The sequence below is a fragment of the Haplochromis burtoni genome, unplaced genomic scaffold (genome assembly GCF_018398535.1).
Source record: "Haplochromis burtoni strain Fernald_Lab_line unplaced genomic scaffold, NCSU_Asbu1 Contig_250, whole genome shotgun sequence".
NCBI classification, from domain to species: Eukaryota; Metazoa; Chordata; class Actinopteri; order Cichliformes; family Cichlidae; genus Haplochromis; species Haplochromis burtoni.
In genome coordinates this window covers 155,320-178,558 of record NW_024582611.1, presented here as the reverse complement: position 1 = coordinate 178,558, position 23,239 = coordinate 155,320, and the positions used below count along the sequence as shown (strand labels likewise).

The 23,239-nt window shown below is 39.0% G+C and overlaps 1 protein-coding gene across 4 annotated transcripts; it reads left to right on the top strand.

The window, feature by feature from the left end:
- The first annotated feature begins 10,898 nt into the window (after window positions 1–10,898).
- LOC102313097 (cilia- and flagella-associated protein 157) lies at window positions 10,899–16,520 on the top strand. 4 transcript variants are annotated; one of them, XM_005938627.3, is made up of 9 exons: window positions 10,899–11,081; window positions 12,121–12,392; window positions 12,932–13,085; window positions 13,192–13,438; window positions 13,700–13,788; window positions 13,974–14,124; window positions 14,991–15,148; window positions 15,508–15,600; window positions 16,355–16,520. In XM_005938627.3, exons 1-9 carry the CDS (start codon window positions 10,999–11,001, stop codon window positions 16,470–16,472), a joined length of 1,365 nt encoding a protein of 454 aa, XP_005938689.1. In that variant the 5' UTR covers window positions 10,899–10,998; the 3' UTR covers window positions 16,473–16,520. The 4 variants fall into 4 exon arrangements, with proteins under 4 accessions (XP_005938689.1, XP_014194351.1, XP_005938690.1 ...); XM_014338865.2 differs by lacking the exon at window positions 16,355–16,520 and adding an exon at window positions 15,907–16,066; XM_005938628.3 differs by lacking the exon at window positions 14,991–15,148.
- Window positions 16,521–23,239: the final 6,719 nt, after the last annotated feature.

Genomic DNA, 23,239 nt, shown 5'->3' with positions numbered 1-23,239 from the left:
TACTTTCTCACAGTGATACCAGCCAGTCGCGTATTCCACCTGACAGTCTCAGACTTGTGTGTGTTTGTTATAGCAGCCTGCGTGGGCTGATTGAGGGATTACCCATGAGTCAGTGACTCAAAGACCCCTGTGCTCACAGTAAACACCCACACAGGCATTGCTCAGTTTACCTCACATAGCAGTTAGAGTGAAGATTGGTTTGAAAATGCTTCTTGCAACAATGATCAGTTTCGGAGCAGAGAACAGGTCAAACCAGAAACATGTCATCATACAAAGAGTTTTTACTGCACACCAGTGGTGAAACAAGCACTCACATACTTTTAGTCACATGCATTGAGTAAAAAATACATTATCTTTTAAGCATAACACTAACGGAAAAAGGTACTGTAAGGCATGGTCGTATTTATGGAGGCATTTGCATAAACAATTTATTCTTTATTTTAAAAAAGCAGATGATGCGTGTTAAAATGAGTGTAGCAAACAAAGTACGGATGGTGCTGCTATATAAAAATACACTCTCTGAATAAATACGTACTTTTTACCACAGGGTTACACACTCAGACAGAAATATTCACAAAATAGTTACATTTATTTGAAATGTTAAAATGTAAGCCTTTGACTGAACATTATTATTTACAATAGGTCATCCTGTGTCTTTGCCGGGCACTACTGATTTGCTTCAAGTCTTTGTGCCACATTGTACACCATGTAAGCTTAGGCCTTTCTCATTTCTGTTTCTCTTCTGGTGACATCTGTTTCATGCTTTCGTCCTTCTCCACATTTCCTTGTTTGTAATGTGGTCACACCAGTTTAACTTTGAGATCTGCCTGACACATCTTCAGTGGAAAACATTACCCTTCTTATCAGTTTTGACTGTACTCATCCACGTTTCACTGTCCCACATAACTGCTGTTGTCGAGCTGGAGTGTCATCTCAGTGGCGGTGGCAGAACAGGTGGAGCACATTCTTTGGAAACCACCACTGTCCATCCCCAATCAAACTAGCATGTAGAAAAGTTTTTAAGAGGAAACCATCTCCACACAGTATTCGAACTTAACCTTGTCTGTGTGGCTATTCCTCTCTTTTACCCTTTTCTCATTCACTCTGTTCGCATTTAGTGACTTTGTCCTCCATCATGCCACCACACACTCCACCTGTGTCTCTGATCCTCGATCCACTGTTTGAATCCTCCAGGACTCCTCCCCTGTCCATCCTTGGGATGTGCCTAGGCTCCCATCACCAGCCTCAAGTTGACACACTGCTGGATCTGGGCATTGGCTCTCAATTACTGTAAAAGAAGTTTTTGTTTCATATAAAGAGAGTATTGTATGTTAACACTTAATTATTGATCAAAAAATGAACAGTGTATTTGCCAATATCTTGTGAATCCACAGAATGAAAATTTTAGATTCAAATTCAAAGAACAAAGTTCAACTAAAGTTCAACACTTTCTATAAATGCCTATTTAAATTCCCCTTATTTGTGGTTAAAACATGTATTGACATCTTGTATAAAATAGCCATTTAGCCATAAACCCATAACTACCCTTCGCCCAGACATGAGTAAGTGCTCTACACTAATTTTTACTGATCTGCATCAAATTCAGTCATAAAGGAGACTTTGTAGTGACTTCTGAAAGATAAAGATATTAACGTAATGATTCATTTATCAGTGCGTGTCAGTGTACTCAAACTAACCTGTGCAGGTGTGTGGCTCCTCTGTGTAGATCTGCAGGAAGACGAGCACAGACAGGAACAGAAGACAGCGACAGGCCTTGTCAGGAGCTTCTCTGAGTGGGGGCCTCCTGCTCTGAAAGGCTGGATACAGGACCCGACGGGGACGGCGAAACCGAGTTGGAGAGGGAGGTGGAGAAGAAGAGTAGGATGTTGTCAGGGTACTGGATTCTTCCAGAGGCCCCAGGGCAACAGGCACAGGTTTGCAGCAGGAAGAGAAAGGCATTGTCGACCCTTAAGGTTCTTCTTTGTCCTGCTAGTCTTATGTTTCAGCTTCTCTGTGCTTTGGTATTCTGATCTTAATACCTTTATATTATTATCAGGAAGTCTCTGTTATAAACAGCTCCTGCTTCTCTTTGTCAGACTTCAGATAGTTTTTGTACGCAGCATATGCATCTGTTCTGCCCTATCTATCTTCATCACCAGTCTGGTTCTAGGTCTGAGTTTGAAGCACACAGTCTTTAAATATGTGCAGAGTAGGTGTTGTCAGTCTGCCTTTGGCCAGTTGGACGCCACCCACCTCGGGAATTATTGTTGTTAGGAGTTAAGATTATTTTTGGATGCACGCAAACTCCTTTCCCCCCCAAGGAAGCTTTTCTGCCTCCTCCTCCCTACAAATCCCTGCTGTAGGGAAAATCCATGGTGCAGCTGCATTACCACCTCAAGTCAGAAGGCAAAGTTGAGGATTGCTGGCTCAGTTAAATACTCTCCATCATCACTATTCTGCCATGAATTTTAATGAAATGTGTCTAACAGTGTCTTTTTGATAATACATTTGAATGGGGCCTTACACACGGAACATTTTTACTCACGGACTCAACAGGTCCACGTATAACGCCACAATTCCTTAGAAGGAACTTTATTTTTCAGAAGGATTTTTATTTTGGGTTTTTACATATCATCACTGGCTGATATGTTCCTTCAGCAGCACGAGCAAAACACCCTCTGGAGCTCCAACTAAGTGATTTTTATGAAATAAAAGTACATTCAAGTCATGTTTTATGGTCAGCCTCTGCAATAAAGGTGAATGCCACAGAAAAAAGTTGCACAGTAGACAAGCACACAATTCTAGAGCTCAAAGAGTAAAGCTACAGGTTTCCTCACCTCTCCTTGCGTGTGGGCTGAACTTGTGTCTTCCCTCTCTCCTCAGGCTTTGACCACAGAAATTTGCTGAAATTTCTGGAATGTATTCAGGGTGCTTTGATTAGCTTCTTCTCTGTATTTTTGCAGGCGACACACAGTATATCATCAAATGCATTACAGTAAAGCTGCAGAGTCATTTATCCCAAAGTGCTGCATGCAACAGGCAGTGAGTGGACACCGACTGTCATGCAGTGGTTCCACTAATTTTGACATTATAAGTCACATGCACTTGAAAGGCTGTTGTAAGAAAGACAGACTTTTTGCTTTTCTCTTCATTTACAGCTTCTTTGTGTGCTGTTAAAACTCGCAAACAGTTAAATCTCAAGTTGCCTCACAGAGCCTCAAATCCTTCAAACATTTCATAATCCATATGTTCTTATTTATCTGCTTCTCCAGTCAAGATTGTATTGATTACTGTGTTCTGTATTATGATGAATCAAACACATTCGCAAAGGCTCTTAAGTGATGACTGTATTTGCAGTTGACATGTATTAGATAGCAAACCTAATAACTCAATATAAATATGTTTTAAATCATTACCCCATGTCTGCAGTGACCTATTGATTAAATCATGCCTCATGTTTCAACTTGTTTCTGTCTTAGCAAATTAATAATAATAATAATAATAATAATAATAATAATAATAATAATAATAATAATAAAGGTGCACAGTACTGATACCTCTGTGGCTTTTTTTCATTTTTAATAGGCCAAGGCATTCATCTAAGTGCATGGCTATAATACTCAGAGGTTAGGAACGGAATTTCTTCATGAGGGGCAAAGAGGAAATTATTTAAAATGTTTAAAATATCTATAATATAGATGTGAAACTCTTTTCTGCATTGTGTTGGACCATTTGATCCCTAGTTGGGTCATCAAAGAGACAAATCTACGAGTTTTCAGCTCCTTAATGTGCTGGTCTTCTGTCGGGTTCTTTTGATAAGCTGTAGTTAAACAAAAACATGTTTTGATGTTACTGTTATGGTTTTGAACTAATCGCTCATTTTGAACAAATCGCAATTTTAAATGAACATTTTATATCATAAATTCTTAAAATTACTCAAACCATGACACATAATCAATCTCATATTTTGGAGCATTTATTGGAGTTTTAATCTGTTTATTTAGTATGTTAATTAAATCTAGTTTGGGTTTAGTATGTCAAGTCAAAATCAATATGTGGTCAACGCATCCTCAGTAGCATCCGTTGTTTCAACTTTCCAGTTTTAAAATCTCGAGAACACGCTATGCAATCAGAAGAAATACTTTCCAAGCTTTGAAATATGGTAAAACCGAGGAGCACGTGAGCGTAAGCTGTGATTCACTTAGGGAGTGTCAGTGGTTCAAGCCCTGACCAAAGGGAACAAATATTTCACTCAAGTATTGTCCTTTAGCCTATTTATATTAAGACTCATGTAATCTTTCTGTCCCCACCCAAAGCTCATGTTTGATCCACAAAGAAAGTGAAAAGGATATAAAAGACAAAAGAAGAAAAATACTGTTGAAATCCTTTTGCTGTGGTTGCAGTTAGTTGCATCAATTTTAGACTGACAATAAAAAGCAACAAAGATGCAAGATGTTAACACACTCAGCTGATCCCACAGACCACAACTGTTCAATAATTGTTAACATTAGGGTAAAATAATATAAAAATTAATTTCTAAATATTATTTTACAATAAACACTGTAATAAAACCAGCACCTGTATAGGTAGATAAAAAAAATTGTGCACGCAGGAGCATAGCGTAAGACAAAGCTCATGTGCACGCGTTGTGCTTTGGAAGCATTAACGTCACTCTTTTGTTCACATAATATAGCAGGTAAAACATTCTACGGTGAATGGTTCACACGTCACACAGTTGTGTGAACACACACTACTGTGGCAAATTTAGTGTTTTCCTAAAAACAAGAAGCACTCTGAAAACACAAACCTCCACCAAAGCAGGTCAACTCTGGACAGTATTTACTTTTAAGCGACTAGTACTACACTTTGTGTATATACATTTTATTTTCTCAGGGTTTTTTTTTAAGTGTACTTTGTACAGAAAAGATCCAATGAGGCTAGCATGCTAGATGTTGAAACATAATTGATAATAGGCATTGATTTGTTAATAGCTGGACATGAATAACTTGAGGTTGTGATATATTATTATAGGCAGCTTGTTCTCTTTCTCTTGAAAACACTTTCCTTAGAGATGTAACACATTTCAACGTGAATGTTAATCATCGCGTTCTCCTAGTTCAGATATAAACTTATACAGAAACCTTACTCAGCACTGTGCAAATGAAAGGAAATGATTCAGACTCTGTAGGACAGGTACTGGCATGGCTTTGCCGAGTCTGGTACACCATGCTCGTCCTTCTGTCTTAAAATGAAACGGTAAATGGGTGGTGGTAATGGTAATGGTAAATTAATGTTAATTGCAAAGACTCCTTAGTTACATGTTTTGGAAAATTACATGTGGGTATAAAACAAAGAGAAAAGCAGAAACCAATATTATAAATGGCACGGAAAACTACAGACTGTATGAACTGTACAAACTATATGAAGACTTGGGTCTGAATCTACAATAATATAAAATCACATTAAATTGGACTTTCTATAGTTCTGTATTCATGTTCTGTTTCTTATGTTATATCATGGCTTTTTTGTTGTCTGAAAAAGGGCAAAATGTGATTTATTTGTATTTGAAGTTTAAAAGAAATAAACTAAAGGGTCAGAGCCACAATAATTTTGATTTAAAAGTAATAGAATTGTGACACACAGCAGGATTAAACAATTTAGAAAATGGGATCTTTATCATAACCCAGTATCTAACAAGGCATAAATTTATTCATTCATTGTTTGTCGGCTTTGTTTGTTTTGTTTTTTCAAATTACTGAAAGTGTCGTGATTCAAGGAGCTTTCTGCTTAAAAGAAACCAAACAAGTTCTGGTAAAAACTGTGTTCGTTTTTCCATCTAACTTTGTAACACTAAAATGCGAAAGAAGGATGACGTGTAGGAGATGCCCCCATCGTACGCTCAAATGCTCTTGCCCTCAAGGCTAAACCCACCGGAGGAGATTTAATGCCTCACATCCTTTACCACAAATACATCATTTTTATGATAAAGCACGCTTACTAGTGAATACTAAAACTCAGTTGCCTAATAGCATATTCTTCAGCGCAGGAACACACAGGCACGCATTCCAAAGATTCCACTCCATTCAGGTGGTTTACCTAGGAAAAGGGATCCTGGTGCGGTGGGATTAACAGAAAGGCTTTGTGTATCAGAGGGGATGCGATTGGCACAGACAACCAATACTTCCTCCCCTTCATTCTTATTTTAATCCTCCATGTTTGTCAGCAGCCCTAATGCTGTTTGATGCTTCAGACTCAGCTACACATCGTTTGTACTGGCATGGAGACGGAATACCTATCTCCTGGTTCATACCTGAGAGGAAAAGGCTCGGCCTTTGGGCTGCAGGAAACAAAAGGTTAAGGCAGGTTAGCGCTTGAAAATCAAAGTTATTACAGCCTAATGCTACAGACAAATATTTCCCTGAGCAGTAATCACAGGAGCTAACACCCTGCCCAAAGAATTCAGCTTCATTATTTAGCTTTTGTTTCGAAAGAGGGAAATTCCAGTTTCAATTCATCTAAATTGTGAAATGGGCCTCGTTCCAACTCTTCTTATAATTGGTTTAAAATGTAGGTGGATAATAACTTCATCCAACAAGATTATGGTTTGAATATCAGAACATTTCTACCTCCTCTAAATGAAACCCTCTCAATTTAGTGCCAAACTCGCAGCCTAACCAATTTACCTAACCAATTTGAGCTTAGTTTTATCCCTCAGACCACTGAAGCCATGTAAAACAAAGACAGGCATCCAAAAAAAATAATTAAAAAGAACACACAGCCTACTTTGATCTTAAGGGGGGCTGGACCAGTGAAACTCTCCTTTCTGTAAGTGTAAAGAAGTTTAACTATGCATTCAGTCCCTGAGATATCTTACAGTATGGTACACCTCAGTGTTTCTGCATGATAAATGTGCAAATTCAATTTAAAAGTTCTGTTTCTCATTGCCCAGTTGTTTATCTGTTACTTAATTACGTTGGTGTGATATGCATGGCCACGAGGGAGGTCTTTTTCGGTAGGAAACTTTATAAATCATATGCAAATACAGTTAAAATTCCAAGATTTATACCTTTACTCCTTTACATTTTCCAAAGCTGGAAATGTGAGTGGAGTCTTTGCCAGGTCAACTTTGGTCCCGGGGTCTGTTTGATGGCCGTGGTCTGAACCCAACTGGTTCTCACAAAGATAACTGCAACATTATTACTGTGGTGTGATTAGGCAACATCTGTAAACATTGCATCCTTTTTATAAGTGGGGCAAGTGAGAGATGCAACTGCATTACATTCATGCAAGGGCCTACTTTACATGTACTTTACATTACAGAGTACACCTCTATTTACAACATTTTCCTGCAGTGAATAACTTGAAAATATTGTAATTATTGTGGGAACATCTAAATGTTTCTGAGCTGAGATAAGCGAGCAGCATTCTAGTATCCTAACAACATCAGTGGCATTCAGGATGTTGTAAATGGTAAAGGTCAGGTGTAATTTGAGTTGGTAAGTGGTTTCTAAAGGTTTTGTTCTTCTTTGTCATGGCAGTTAAAAGGTATCCGTTTATATTTGTTCCAAAAGCACAACCTGTAATTTGAAGGCTAATAATAATAATCGCAGCACCAAGTGGAATTTATCAGTGAGCACACTGGGTTTCAATTGAACAGCCTGTCCGTATTTGACTTTATGGTGTTATGACAACTGAACTGATGAATGCTCCACCTCCACCACCGCCACCACCTGCCACTCTTTAAATTTGCAAACATCCACCACAATCCTCTAGAACAATTCCTAAAGGTTTTTTCGTTTAAAGTAATTTAATAAAATTCTACTTTAGAGAGTTAGATACTCATGGCCTCATGCTTTAAAGCAGTGTGATTGGATTTACTGACTAAAGGAAAATTAAACTGAAAACGTAAATGTTTGATGGCGCTGACTTTCCATCTGTTGCCAGGTAAAACTGTGTTACTACAGCAAGCAAATGAGCCAGTCTCATGCGCTTCATGTCTTTAAATCTCTTTGTGATATTGTCAGCCAGTCAACACAAAATATATGAGACTAACTGGAGGAGGAGCAGAAGCTGATTGCTGTGTTCAGCAACACTTGGTGTGCTTTTAGGTTTAATTACCGGCTGCCATGACAACTGGGAAACAAACAGGTAGCATATTCACACACAGATTGGTAAAAACATTGTTTAAGCAGCTATTTCGATGTGTGCCTCTCCCGTGCTCTGCAGCCCGAGGCCTGCAGCAGATCACGTTCTCGTCTCTCATTCTTTTTATCTGTTGTTGCTGCAACTAGGACACAAACTCTAATGTTAATAGGACAGGGTTATGGTTTAGGTGCTCTTACTGTGGCAAAGTTCAGGAGTAGTCAAGAATTAAAATATTGGTAATCAAAGGACAAGGAGAGAGGTATAAAGCTGGCTGTTGTAGCCAAAGATGGTTTGGGACCAGCAAATACCAGAAAACAAAAAATCTTTGCATAAACATGGAGACATAACTGTCACTGCAGACAGTCCTGGCTAAAGGTTTTAATATTGTGAGATATGACAAGGCATTACATGCAAGGATAATGAAGATTTTTGTATGTTTTCTGTACGTGCGTGTTTGCTCGACTCACATTAAGTTTAATGAGGAAGAACTCAAAAAGCTGTTTGCATCTTGCTGGAATAATTGATAACTTATAATTCATTGGAAAAAAAAGAGAATGAACCTTTTCTGAGAGTTTAATTTGTCTAAAGTTTCTATGAAATATCTTAGTGCTAGAGTTGTAGTTTTTCACAAAAGGAAAATATATTTTCAGAAAATGAACTCACGACTCGTGTCGTGAGAGCTGAATGTCTTAACCTCCACACCCTCACTTTCCACCACAAGCTGTTTTGTCTCTCTGCTCATGTCTTCCACCATCTAATCCTTTCCCAGTGAGGAAACATATCCATCTCACTTTTCGTGCAAAGAGCACATTATTTTATTTTGAGAGCATCGTCCTCCCAGGGGCCGATGCAACAGAGAAAAACAGACAATAACACAGAGACAGCTGAGTTACAGTATGCCGGCCTCGGGCTGAATATCTGTGGGTGGTGGAGGTAGCGTGCAGGACACTTCACAGGTTATGACAATGTGCATAGGAGAAACCTCAGCAATGATTATGATTGACTGTACCTGAAGGTATGCAAACACAGGTGTATGCTGGGTTTGAACTCCTGTTCGAGTCACACGCAGCTAACCAAACATTTTACTTTTATAAGGTCTGATTGAATATTGGAATTGGTATTTTTACTTTGTGCCAAAAGAAAGATCGTGCTCAATCTTCAGAAATTGAAAACACATAATTAGTTCTAAATAATATAATTAGATATAATTAGTTTGCCCAGCTGTGGTTGTCATATTGTAACGTAGCTACTGAGGTCTGTTATTTAATTAAGTTTTAAGTAGTAGTCTTCATATTAGGATTTTTATGAGACTTCACGCTTCGTTACATAGAAACTTGTAAACATCACATTCACTTTTTAAAATGTACGCCTACTGTTTCCTGCAAAAGACCAAGGATCAAGGTTATTATAGTTTACCAACTGAAATAATTTTGTAAACCTAACTAAAACAAAATCATATCACCCAAAAAATCAAATACCCTAAGTTTTAGTATTTGTTAATTTTGACTTCGGATGTCTACAAGCTTGCGAGTCAACTTCAAAAAACTAAATGAAGACTAAATATTTTCAAACAATAAAAACTACACTGGAAACATAACCTGAAACCAAGAAATGAAATAAATTAAACTGAATCAAAGTCACAAATTCAAACAAGTGATATGAAAAAAAGAATAAAGTAAATGAGTCATTGAGATCAACTTGATTTTGTGAACTTTGTGTGTCTGTTTGAGACCAAACAGAGTAATTAGAGAAACATTTTGGTTTGGCAGCCACATGTTCAGGGAGCACCTCTATTTGCAGGTATTAATAGATCCGTGGGTTGGACGACTCTCATGGTGCGTCTTTTGTGTTGAGGGATTTTGTCAGAACTGAAGAAGAGGAAAGAAAAAAAATCTACTGACTGATAAAAACTTCTGAAGTCTTCATGTAACCTTTCATCAACCTGTGCTCTCTGTACAAAAGGTGAACAATGCAGTAAAACTGTCAAGGCTAAATTATATACACACATATTCAGTGGCAGTGAAGTGTTCATAACTCCTTCCTCTGTTGCGATGCATCTGCTGTGACTGCATAATTTGAAGGTGTAGTTACGCTTTAAAAGCCCACAAATGTAAGCCTGTTGATAGTCAGAGACCATGCATTTGTGTTCTTTACCTCACAGAGCAGTACTGAGCTTTTGTCATGGGGAGTAATGCGATCAAACCCAGAGCAGACTGACTGTCAGCCAACAGACAAGCATGTACAGCTCTGCAGCTTGAGAGGTGCTGTGTTTCCTCTGCATATGCAAGGTGGCTCTGTAGACAGATAAGAAGCTCAGGAGCATGAAAACTAAGGGCAGTAAACAGTTATCAGTTACAGTGTCTATAAAACCATGCAATTAGTAATTAGGTGCTTCAGGATAATCCCAATACATATAAACAATGATATAAATGACTAAACTAAACTAAAAAAACAAACTAAAATATAATATATAAAATAAATCAGTTATTATTATCACAATAACTGTATAACTGGGCATTGTTGCTAGAATTGCTAGATTTCCTTTCAGATAATTCATTAATCTGATTAATGTGACTACTAAATTTGTAAACTGAAAATCAACTTTGCAAATAAACAAACGAAAAACAAACTGAAGTCTTAAATGAACCATAACAACCAGCAGACTATATATACATTTGCATTTAGAGCAAATACATCAAGCGCTGAATATTTCAAGCGGTCCCTGAATGCAGCGTATCCTGGCAACAACTAACATCGTTTCTCTGTGCTATTTGAAAATGTGCTGTTAAAGGAGTGGAGATAAAACACAGCACCAACAAGTTTATCGTAAAAAAGGCGGAAAAATCAGCAACTATGGCAGATGAGACAGTTCCTGCTGACAGAGACAGGGCTTTATATTTGACACAAATTCAGTTCTTAGATAAGGAGCTGGAAAGGTAAGAAACCTTTGCTCTATGTTGCTGCTCCTCTGTTGGGTAAACGACTTTTAACATAACACAAAAATGTCCCAAAACTTTTAAACACGTGATTATAGAACAACTTCATAGGTTACATGTATCTGTGTGTGCTTCATCAGCTTTTGGATCAAATGGCAGCTATGTTGTGACTGACTGCTTTTATCTTGAAGGTTTCTACAGTACCAGCTACTAATAACATGGTGCCTAACTGCTATGCAATTCTTCTTACATGTGATTTTAAAAAAAATCTGAAAGACATTAAATTAAATTAAATAGTGACAACAAACAGCCTCAAATCCATAATTTAATTATGAAAGCTAAAAATTCTATTTACTGTAAAATATAGAAGAATAACTTTAGCTGACCTGGGTTTGAATCCTCCGTCTGAATCTGAGCCCGTAGTTTCCTTATGATCTTTACCTCAGGTGTAAATTAGCGAAGGAAGCAACATTACAATCCTTTTTCAGAATCAGAGTCAAGAACTTGAAACTTTCTTCAGTGTGGCAATGACATAGCATTAATGCATAAAATAACAAGCAAATTTTCTGTATCACCATCTGAATATGATTAGACCTACATGCAAATTCCAATGACAATACAACACATATTTCACAACAACAAAACTTAACAGCTACATTTGCTATAAATGCAGTCCATCAGCAGAGACTCTATATCTCTATACTGTAAATAAAAGAGTTAGTGAAAACGTGGCGCTTCCAGATTATTTTAAAGCAAAACTCTGAACATGACACAATCCGGACCAGGTTATCTGTGCAGCAGAAGTTACAATGGCAAAAAGATAACCATCTTTCAGACTCTAGGCTCAACTCACTTCCTTAACCTGTCAACCTCACCTCACCCCTCTGTAAGGACCAAGTAAATTTATTTCTTCCTCAATTATAAAATCTTAAAACTTCCTTTTTCACTATTCTGATGTACCAGCTACAGCAGTTTCAGCTCAGCATCTCATATTAGATTCATAAATTCTAAACCCATATGTCCTTTTTTTGTGCTGCAGGTGTCAGCTCAGATGTGACGAGCTGAAGAAACTGATAGATGACCTCAGAATTTGGTATGGAGCAATGGGGAGGGACAGGGACGATATATGTAATTACCTGACAGACTCCTCAAATGCAGTAGAGAAAAAGGTTGCGGAGCTGAGTAAGGTGTTGGAGCATCAGCAGCAAGCTGACAAAAAGGAAACCGATGAGCTCAAGCTGCATCTCAACCAGCAGAAGGAGGAGCTACAGAAGGAAGTGGACAGACTCAAGTCAAAGAACACGTTGCAAAGTGAGATAGACGCTGAGTCAGATCATTTATTATTTTTCATCATCTTGTGTTTGTTAGTTTCGGTTAAGTCAGCTGGTCTAAACATGGGGCAGAAGTTGGCGAGTCCATCACAGAGACGCACCACCACATGCCCAATTTAGAATCAGCAGTTAACCTAAGATGTGTATCTTTGGGGTGGGGTGAAGGTGGATTAGCTGGACCCACACAGGTACAAGACGAGCACACAAGGCCCAGCCAGTCGGGAGTTTGAAACCAGGAACCTTCTCACTAAGAGGCAACAGTGCTAATGAGCTAGCTGCTGCACCACTGTGCACATTTATAGCCAGACCAGGAGAAAAATATATTAATTTGATTGTGGGTTGAACCTTAAAATTGCTGTTTTAAATTTTGTGTCTGCCTTTTTGAGAGATTTGCAAAAACATCATAACCACAGTGTCCAAACCATGATTTTTGCAAAACCGTTGTTGAGACCGTGTGAAGCTTGCACTGGGATGTTTCTTGCTTCCTGTTTTCATTTGCACCTCCTTTCCACCACTCAGAGGAGAAGCTGGACCAGCAGCAGAAGGAGAGGGAGAGGATGACACAGCGACTGGCCTACGTGGAGTTTATTGAGAAGCAGCTATACACTACGAGGGAAGAATATGGAGCTGCCATCGCCAGACTGCAGAAACAATTGGATTTACAGGGGGCAAAGTAAGGTCTAGTGCAGAGTTAAATTCAAGCTAGAGTTATAACTGCAGGAGGAGTTGTTCCCTTTGGATGCTGCGTCGACTTACTGACCCCTGTTCTCCAACAACAGAGTGTTTCAAGACTGTGAGAAACAAGTGTGGAGCTCCATCAAAAATAAAGTTTCAGCAATTGTTGAGGAGGAGAAGATTCAGCACGCAGAGGTGCTTAAAAAAGTCAAGGAGCTTACAGCAGAGAGCTTTAAACTCTTGAAAGAGAAATCCATCCTGCAATGCCAAGAGAGTGAACTCTGTCTTGAAGTACAAAACATGAAGAGGGACAGCCACGCAGCTAGCCAGGACATCATCCAACTCAAGGAGGTACGATGTCTGCATAGAAGGGACATAAATGTGCCTGCATAATTCCTAGAGGTTGTGGTAGCTTGAATTGGTACATCTGCCTTCTGTTTAAAAAGTTGATGTTACATTGCTACATGCAACATACAAGTCTTATTGCTTTTTATTATTATGTAGAATGAGGCATGTGGGAAGATATGTATTGCCTTAAAATATTGTAACACTATTTTAACTGATAACTCGTTTTCATTCTTCATGTCTCCACATTTATCACCCGATTTACAGAAAGAAGATCACCTGTCGAAGAAGTGCCAGCAGCTCAAGGTTCAGCTGAATAACTACAGCCTCTTGCTGGCCAAGAAACAGGACCTGAGGTCTTTACTTCTTTACTTTTTATTTACTTCTGTTTCTCCAAGATTATTTTTTTAACTTCCTGATAGTAGCAACATACAAAAGCTTTAATAGAGACTTTAACAGAGACAGCTTCTCTACAGTCAGATGCTCTACCACTGAGCCACACCCACATTGGGTCAACTTTTATTCTGTGTTATAATTTCAGACAGCAGCTGAACTTGGATTCTGAAGTGTGCAGTCAAAAGAAAGCTGAGGCAGCTCAGCTGGAGGCTGAGCTCCAGGAGGAGATGAGTAGGAGGAGGCAACTCAAGGCAGACATGGAGAAAGCAGCAAACATTCTGAGACCTGCTGTGATGGTAAGAACACAGCCTGACAATAACTATGGCCTTTAGCCATTTGATTGCAGCCACAGCATATCATAATGTTTGTATGGGAGATAGTTCTGTGCTTGGTGGTCCAGTTTGATTGGTATTAATTGAAGACTGCTGGAAATCCTCCCTATGTTCTGCTATTGAGACAGGCATCCAAGAAACCAGGTATCCAGATATTCCACAACAGGTAAAACTCTGGCATGAAGGTATAAATGTTAATTCACAAATGATACAATGGCATCATAAGATATACACAACAATAACGATGGTATCGTGAAACAGTTATTCTGTGTGTGATATGTTAGATTAGGGGCAGGGAACTTCAGGCCTCGGGGGCCGGTGTCCTGCAGGTTTTAGACGTGTCCTTGATCCAACACAGCTCATTTAAATGGCTAAATTACCTCCCCAACATGTCTTGAAGTTTTCCAGATGCCTGATAATGAACTAATCTTTTGATTCAGATGTGAGTAAAATTCAGTAATTTGTTGCAAGTTTGTTTACTTCTATTCACATTAACCTCATTCATTTTAGGTGAAATTTTGAGCCACTGTATTGATTATTGTTTTGCAAGAGGCAATATTTCATATAAATCTTTCACCTAACTAAGATGTAATTTGCCAACTACTGGTGAGTGCTTTGATTTTTTGTGCTTTGAACACAAAAAGAAACTCAAAATTCTAACACTCTCACATTAGGTGGCCTAGGGTGAAGTGAACACTATTAACTGATTAGCCGTATTGTCTTTTAACGCTATAGTATTATGAGAACAAAATATTATTTTGTGACTTACCCGCTAATGTGTACACTGTCTCATCCACCGAGATAATGGTTTTGTTCTCTGTCCTCTGAAGGGCTTAGAGAAATTCTCTGAGGCTCAGGGGAAGATCCAAAAGCTGCGTGAGATCCTGGAAAGCAACACATCCCATGGAACAGAGTCCGCTCTTTATAATTCCCCAGAAAAGAGCAGTCGAGGGCAGAAACTGCAGACATCTGGCCCCAGAACAGTCAGGTGCTTGGAAACACTTTGCCCGGTTTGTGTATGTTAGTGTAATGAGTCGTGAAAATGGTGGCCTGATATCTGCTGAAAGCTGCCAGGTTCTTCATAGCAGTGAACTGGATCTTTGCCCGACTGAGGCCCATGAGAGCCAGATTATCTCCCAGTTGGCCTCAAAATAGTCAAAAAACAATGTACGCCTCTATAAATAAGCTTTTGCTTAGTCGCTGTGACTTTTGTTTTGGTTTCAAAAACACCATGATATGTTTTTTTCTCAAAAAGAAAAGATAAAGTGCTAAGGTAAAGTAGAAAATGATAACACGCAAAAAAATGTTAATTAATAACAACAGTCCTGTCATTCTATTTGTCCTCAGCCCAGAGACTTTGAACCTTGGCACAGATCCACTGTTTTTGTTGAGCCGCTACAGGCCGGGCGATCTTGGCTTCTTACCTCGACCCAGATGGAGGTACGTCTCTGGTGCAGGACATCAGTCCACCAGCAGCCAGCTGCCACTGGCTTACAGTGTATTAGATGGAGGAGTTGTACAGGGAGATGGCCACAGGTCGTTCAGTGGTGCTTTTAGGTAATCTCAGTCTCTCACTGAATGTGCTCCTGTGGCTAGCCAACATGTCATGGAGTGGGTGGGAGGTATTATTCAGCATTGTCTTTATCTTGGACAACATTCGACACCACGTTAAGGGAATCCAGCTCCATCCCCACAACATTACTGGCCAATCAGTTTATTGAGTCTTTTTTTGGTATCTGCTCATAGAAAATCCTGAGCATTGTCAGACAGATGTCGAAGGACCTCAGCCACCTCAGAAAATAGAGACGACTCATCATCATTGATCAGCAGGCAGCTGTTTGCTGAGAAAAAACTCTTACGAAAGGGAATAAAGTGGAGCATCAGGGAGTTCAACATCCTCAGTATGATTTTGGAGTGGGTAGAGGACAAAAACAGAAGTAAAAGGAGTGTGAGATTAAGATAAGATAAGATAAGATAACCTTTATTAGTCCCACACGTGGGAAATTTGTTTTGTCACAGCAGGAAGTGGACAGTGCAAATGTTATGAGGCAAAAATTAGGATACAATAAGAATAGGTTGTTGGTTGTGATGTCATTTCTCAATAATATTTTTGTGCTTCTAAGAATTAGAAGTGCTAAAAAAGAAACTGTGCGGTTGGATTTTGTTTCATTGTGCTTCTTTATAAATCTCTCAGGAAACCCGGCTGTCACAAGGCATTGACCGCAGCCTCTGATGATAGGTCTAACCCATCTGACCTGGCTTCTCGGGACACTCATGCAGAAGCAGGACCCTCCACCTCATCAGTCTGCTGAACCCAAATCCAGCAAGAAAATAAAAAAACCTAGAATTCTGTTCCTGCATTTCCTCTAAATGCTGATGTATTTGTCTACAAACATACTGACTTGACAGCACGTTTAAGCATTTAACACGTCCACATCTGTATGTCAGGTCATGTCCACATAAAGAAAAACATCAGCGTTTAAAAATTTGTGTTCGTCTCAGGAATTATTAATGATTAAAGTTTTATTCCCACACGCGTCATAATCTGCACGGTATAGTCATCATCCAAATCTGGCAATTAAACCTCACTGTTGAAGTTTTAATCATACTGGTATGTATGTGCGACAGCCCGCATAAGCTGATAGTTCAGACGACAACCTGTCTGTGCTCTTAAAAAATCTCACATGGTGTACACTGTTTAAGCTATTTTGGCCTGCATACATTTGCTGCGACCTCTGCATTCCTCCATTTATTTTTGTCGCCAAAGTGCGATTTCACGACTGGATAAAATGCACACAGCCTCAGATTTCACTATAAAAAAATTCCTGGGTGACTCTGAGTGCACAGGAAAGCACATTGAACGGTCAGCAGCAGTGAGTGTTGGCGAGTGATGCAACATGACGTAGCAGCAGTGCTACAGCTGTATGTGTGAGTCTGTTGACTTAGGTCAAACAGGAAGTTGAGGCCAATCTGGAATATCCATACTCACACGCATACACACACACGTACACAAGTCACGAGGCTCCGATACACTTGTGGGTTTTACAAGCTTTTCTGCAGCACACATAGACATACTTAATAGCATAGACATCTGTTTTTAATAAACTGGCTCAACAGTGTTTTTCCTGCAGAGGGTGACTCTCCCCTCACAGTTACATTCACCACTCTGGATCCAAAAGCCAGAGCATTTTACGCAGTATGAGTTTATTATGATTCACACACAGTTTTCATGGAAATAGACAGAACAGAATTTAAAATTCTTTAAAAAAAAAACTGGAAAATATATGTGAAATAAAATATATTTCTTCCGGCGCCCCCGTGTGTGGCAGCCTGTTACAGCAGCTCTGCTCGTTCTGAGTTATCTTACATATATATATATAATGAGTAAAACCATACATTGCACAAATGTTTGCTTCTGTTACATCGGTGTAATTATGAATTTGCTTATTTTCTGACAGGGGTCAGAAACAACTTGCTTTAGCTTGAGTAAGGGCATAATTTTACTTTTTCTGGATTTCAAACCCAAGTTTTCTTTATTTTCACTAATATTGAAACTACACTTGGCTTCAATATGACTGGCACAACCATACCCAAGCATGGATCTTGAACACTCCCAACAACAACAGGTAAAGGTGCCTCCGTGACTGATAAAAAAATAATGAGTAAACTGCCCAAATAAGCCGCATGTCTGTGCTTCACCACAGTTTTTCTTTAGCTGTGAAATTGAATTCTGTTTTATTATATAGCACCAAATCAAAGCAACCGTTGCCTCAAGAGAGTTTAGATTATAAGGTAAACACAGTACAATAATTCAGAGAAATTCCCTAGATTGAAACAATCCACTTTGAGCAAACACTTGGCGACAGTGGGAAGGAAAATCTCCCTTTTTACAGGAAGAAACTGCCTGCAGAACAAGGCTCAGGGAGGGTCAGCCATGTGCAGCGACTGGTTGGGTGGTGGGGGCTCTCACATTTTAATGAAGATTGTGCACGAGACACCGGGGACTGTAGACATGAGGACAGTCACAACCATGCCTGGTGTCCATATGACCAGGAAGGGTTGTGCATTAATCATCAGATGATTAAGGGGACAAATTAGTTTAGAAATTATAATCAAGATCTGACTATGTGGGTTTTTTCCCTGCAAGTCAGATCTGATCAAACCACAGGTTTACTCTTTAATAAGGCTGATTGTTCAGACTCTAAATGAAACGCTATCAGTGATACCCACTTTTCTTAACCTTAACTTTGAATCCTACTTATTTGGTAATAGTTAATAAAGCAAATCACGTTGCTGAAAACACTTCATTTAAGAAATTTCAAAACTAATTTAAGTGTTTATGCAATAGAACTCTGATGGATCCAATGCCAAATAATTAGCTAATTGTATCCAATTACACAGAATATTAACTATAACGTAACAAAAGCAGTTTTCTCCTTTGTGGAGCTCCCATTAGTGGCATCAGGCCTGTTCTTTCTGAGGAAAACCAGACTAGCTGACCATCCAGTCCCGCCCACGTGCCCACGTACACCATGGAATCCTGGGAAAGAGGCAAATCATCATGAGACAATGTGGATGTTCTTCCATCCTTCGTCAACAACAAGCCTTCTATCATACAAACAAAATGTGTGTGTGTGTGTGTGTGTGTGTGTGTGTGTGTGTGTGTGTGTGTGTGTGTGTGTGTGTGTGTTTGTGTATGTGTGTGTGTTGGGCAGAAAAATGAAAGTGTTCTGAATGAGGTCAACGCACCAAAGAAATGTTGCCGTCCTCTCCTGTCCTCGCTTACAGAAAATGTCAGACTGTTCCAGGAGCTACTGAGTGAAATGGTTATTTCTTTATTATATGGGTCTTTATATTGAAGGCAAACAGTGCATTGTAAAAATATATAAGAGATTCAGAGGGAAATTAGAATAATGTAAATTGTTGAAAAAGGAAACACCTGGAAGAAAAGTGGGGATGAAAAGTTTTTTATTTGTATAACTTTTTTTCTCTTTTTTGCACATTTGTGTCTGCTGTACTTGTGTCTGAGGAATGAAAGAAAGAAGTTGGAAAAAAATTAAATGTTGGATGCAAAATGTTACTACAAAGTTTCAGGTCCAGCTCCTCTCTACTACAAGCTACTACGAGATGTTACATTGAGATGTTACAAGCCTCATATCAGTTTTGTCTCTACAGCTTTTCTCTTAAAAGGTTTTCTATTTGGTTAAAATTGTGTCAACTTGAACCCAACCAAAAACCCTGGCCCTGAACCGACATGGACTGATGGTGACCTGGTTCACTTCCTCCTGCAGTTCCTTTGAAATTCCTTGAGAAAATTGTTACTGATGTCATCCCTCTTGGTTGGACAGTCATTAAGGAGGTGTTGAAATGTGCATCACAGCAGATTTTTTGTGTGGGTCTGATGAAATACGGGCAATCACTTATTATTACTTATTTTGTTTTGCTTCTCTGCTTGCGTGGTTTATTACCTTCTCTCCTTTCTGTCTTCCCCCATGTGACCCAAAAATCAATCTCAGTGCACTGTCATCAAGGATATCTCATTTCTAGGAAGCAAGAAAGAGGAACTAGGAGTGAAGATGCACAGACTTATCCTTCACAGAAGTCTACTTACTAAGACTTAGTCTTTTACTAAGAAATTACAACACAACAGGAACACATGATACATAAGAATACATAAGAATGATGCGTCACCTTCTGAATACAGCTAAAGATAAAACTTTTAAATGTTTAATTGACATTTCTTAAAGGTGATTGCTACAAAAGCATGGCTACTTAACTTAATTATACTTGTTGCTTCAGTTCCTCTCTCCTTGTGCATAAGGTAAGTAGGTTAAAAAAAAGGACTCGAGGTTGTAGAAACTGAGAAATGTGATGGGCCTGATACCTCTGCATCATGCATTCTGAAGTGCATTCCAGCTCATCCTCACCACATTTCATGTTATTCCTTTTGTTGTTCTCTTTTTTGATAGTAAGTGCTTTGGATCACCATCATTCACCGTGTCAGGCCATGACACGTCACAGGAAAAGTGATAGCGACCTCTGCTGGTTCAGAGTAGACCTTTGACCAAATGAGCTGATGCTGTAGAGCTCAGGGTAGCGAAAGGGCTTGGAGCACCAACCTGGATTTAGTTGATCTGATGTTTCTGGGATTTTTCCCCTTTAGATCTTGCGAGACTGACAGGTGGACACTTCCCTCGGATACTTTGAGGCAAATCTGTGCAGGATGACTGGTCTCTATGGCTACAAGGTTGTTTCATTGTTCATGGTGTTTTTAAGGTGTGTGCACTGATATCAAGTACAAAATCACCTCTTAACACACCTGTGTACACCCACCCACACAATCATAAAGGACATATTAAAGACATTGCAGCCGACTCACCGTGAGAAACTATTTTGTTTCACATCACGTGTTTGAGTGGAGACTTTTCAAACAATCAACCCTGATAGGACGTCCTGAGCAGGTTATTGCTTCAGATTTTTAAAGCTTTGTTTCAGCTTTAGGCCATTTCAACCATGAAAGTGTAGAGGTGGAAGAACTGTAAAGTTGATTTTTGCACTTGAACAACGTTTTTAATGCTGTGAAGTCTGGATTATTTATTAATTATGTAGAATTTTATGTGATTCAGTCATGGCCAGTTCATCAACAACCACTAATTAAGCTAACATGCATGCCTTTGGACTGTGGGAGGAAGTCAAAGTACCTAAAGGAGGCACAGGGGAAAATACCACAGAAACTCACTTCTTTCACACTGGGTTCATTTTTCAGCCCTGGAGGCACCCTTGTGGTTTGAAGTTACCTCTTTAATTCCAGCCCACACAGGTGATTCTCAAGAAATCATGTAAGGGGTTTACTTTTCAAATATTCCTCTGAAATGAGAGAGACATACATTTATTTCTCTTTCATTCTGAGATGAGTGGGAAAATTATATGACAAAGGAAACCAGAGGGGATGACTTCAAATGATTTAGGAGGAACTAGACAACAAATGAATCCTCAGGTGCATAGGACTTCTGTCTCCTCCTGGGGTCAAACAGAAGATCTCTAGCATGTTAGGCAAATGTGTACCCACTAATCTACTGAATGAGTAAGATTTGATTTCTCCTTTTTCCTAAATAAAAAATAATTTTGTGCAATTTATATATATTTTTAGTCTGTAAATAAGGCTGTGTGTACATGGTATCTTTGCCTCTGCACATTTAATCAGAGAATCTTTCCCAACCAGGTCATTTTCATCAGTGACCTGATCACTTTTGCACATATGTGGAAACCAACATATCAATGAAACATGTGACTCTTTCTCTTTTGTATGTGGCCAGATACATATTGTGTGTTAGTACTATGCCTTTTTACTATGCCTACTTTATAACTGACATATCTGTCCTGTAAGGTAGATTTCTGATCCAGGTGATGTGTAACAGCCTCTTTAGGCACAAATCTTACTTCATATGTTGGTGCTACAGCTCCACCTGCTGAATCCAACAGGTACAACAATAAAGTGGATTATTAGTGTGGGTTAATTTTTATTCAAAATGTGCCAAATATAAAGGCGTAATAATTCAGATTTAAAATAAGAACTAAGAAGGCTTGATCCAGGATCACGCACATCAGATTGGTAGGTTTGATCGAAATCTCCCTCGCTAATTATCACTAAATAACAAACTAATAAAATATCAGACTTGCTAATCAAGAGCAGACAGTTACTTCCGATTACAAGTAGAATAATAATAAAACAGCTGACCCTTAGCAGAGTTATGAAAATGGAAACTGTCCAAAGAAGCCAAAATCGATTTTTGTACCAGAGCGTAAACATGTTTTTTTTGGGGGGGGGAAAGAGACTGGAATTCATTGTATCAAGTTATCATCGATCAAAAACTAAGCTAACATGCATGCCTTCGGAATGTGGGAGGTAAAGAAACCAGAGACAGCACAGAGGAAACATGCCAACTCTACACGGCGGTAATTTTTGGTCCTGGAAGCTCTGCAAGCAGGCGAACCTTATGGTTTGATGTTACCCTTTTAATTTCAGGCCACACAGATGATTCTGAGGAAATTGAGCAACATGGTGTAGGTTTACGTTTCAAATATTCCTCTTGAAATGATAACAACAGAAAAGTATACATCTGATCTTTCCAGCTGCCCAGTTTTCCAGCCACATAACTGACTACAGATAAATATATGAACTGCTCTATTTATAAGTGTTTAACACTTTGTTGCCCTGTTCAGAAGTCATCTTTTTTTGTAAAACAACCCTTTAGCAGTCGGTTATCCACATTACACTAACATCTGCATGGAGCAAGGCATTGCTGGAACTGTTCCTGGCTTTTTGATGCCGTAAAGTTGTGTCTTTAGTACTTTTATAATCTTACTGATCAGTCAAGTACTTTTAGCAAACCACATTTAACTACACGTACATACAATGCATGCAGTACATATTCATTTTTATTTATTTACACCTTAAGCACTTTACAACTCACATCCGTGGAAAATTTAGCACCAGATACTAGTAAAACTAACATGCATCTTTCTGACTCTGGGACGAAGCCATCAGGAGGGACGTGGAAAACATGTCAACACCAGATAAAGGCTGTTTTTGGCACTTCCAGATCGGGTTGGATGGTTTATAGTTACCTTTTGAAATCCAGCCTACACACATGATTCTAATAAAATCTTTGAACATGGTGTGGATTTCAGCACATTTTAATATTAGAGTACATTTTAATATCATTTCAATATTTCCCAGAAAGCTTCAGTTTGTCAACCATATCACTTACTTCAAACATCACTTTGATGGACCATATAGACCAGGGAAGGGCAACTCCAGGCCTCGAGGCAGGTGTCCTGCAGGTTTTAGATGTGTCCTTGATCCAGCACAGCGAGTTGCCCACCCCTGATATAGGCCCTACATTTTTTCTACATTAAAAAAAAAAAAATCTGTTCTGGGCATTCAGCCAGAGACGTGTAGCGGTTGATAGGCAACAGTTTAGTTTGGTTGTGACGCACTTTGACGTCACAACCAAGGGATATTATATCTCTCTACCTCTGTCTTGCTGTGTGTGTGTGTGTATATATATATATATAT

Bases quoted from the DNA above. Each gene is read 5' to 3' on its own strand.
- LOC102313097 (XM_005938627.3), top strand. From the start codon at position 10,999: ATGGCAGATGAGACAGTTCCTGCTGACAGAGACAGGGCTTTATATTTG. The intron at 12,393-12,931 runs GTGAGATAGACG...TCCACCACTCAG, and splicing joins GTCAAAGAACACGTTGCAAA to AGGAGAAGCTGGACCAGCAG. The intron at 13,086-13,191 runs GTAAGGTCTAGT...CTCCAACAACAG, and splicing joins TTGGATTTACAGGGGGCAAA to AGTGTTTCAAGACTGTGAGA.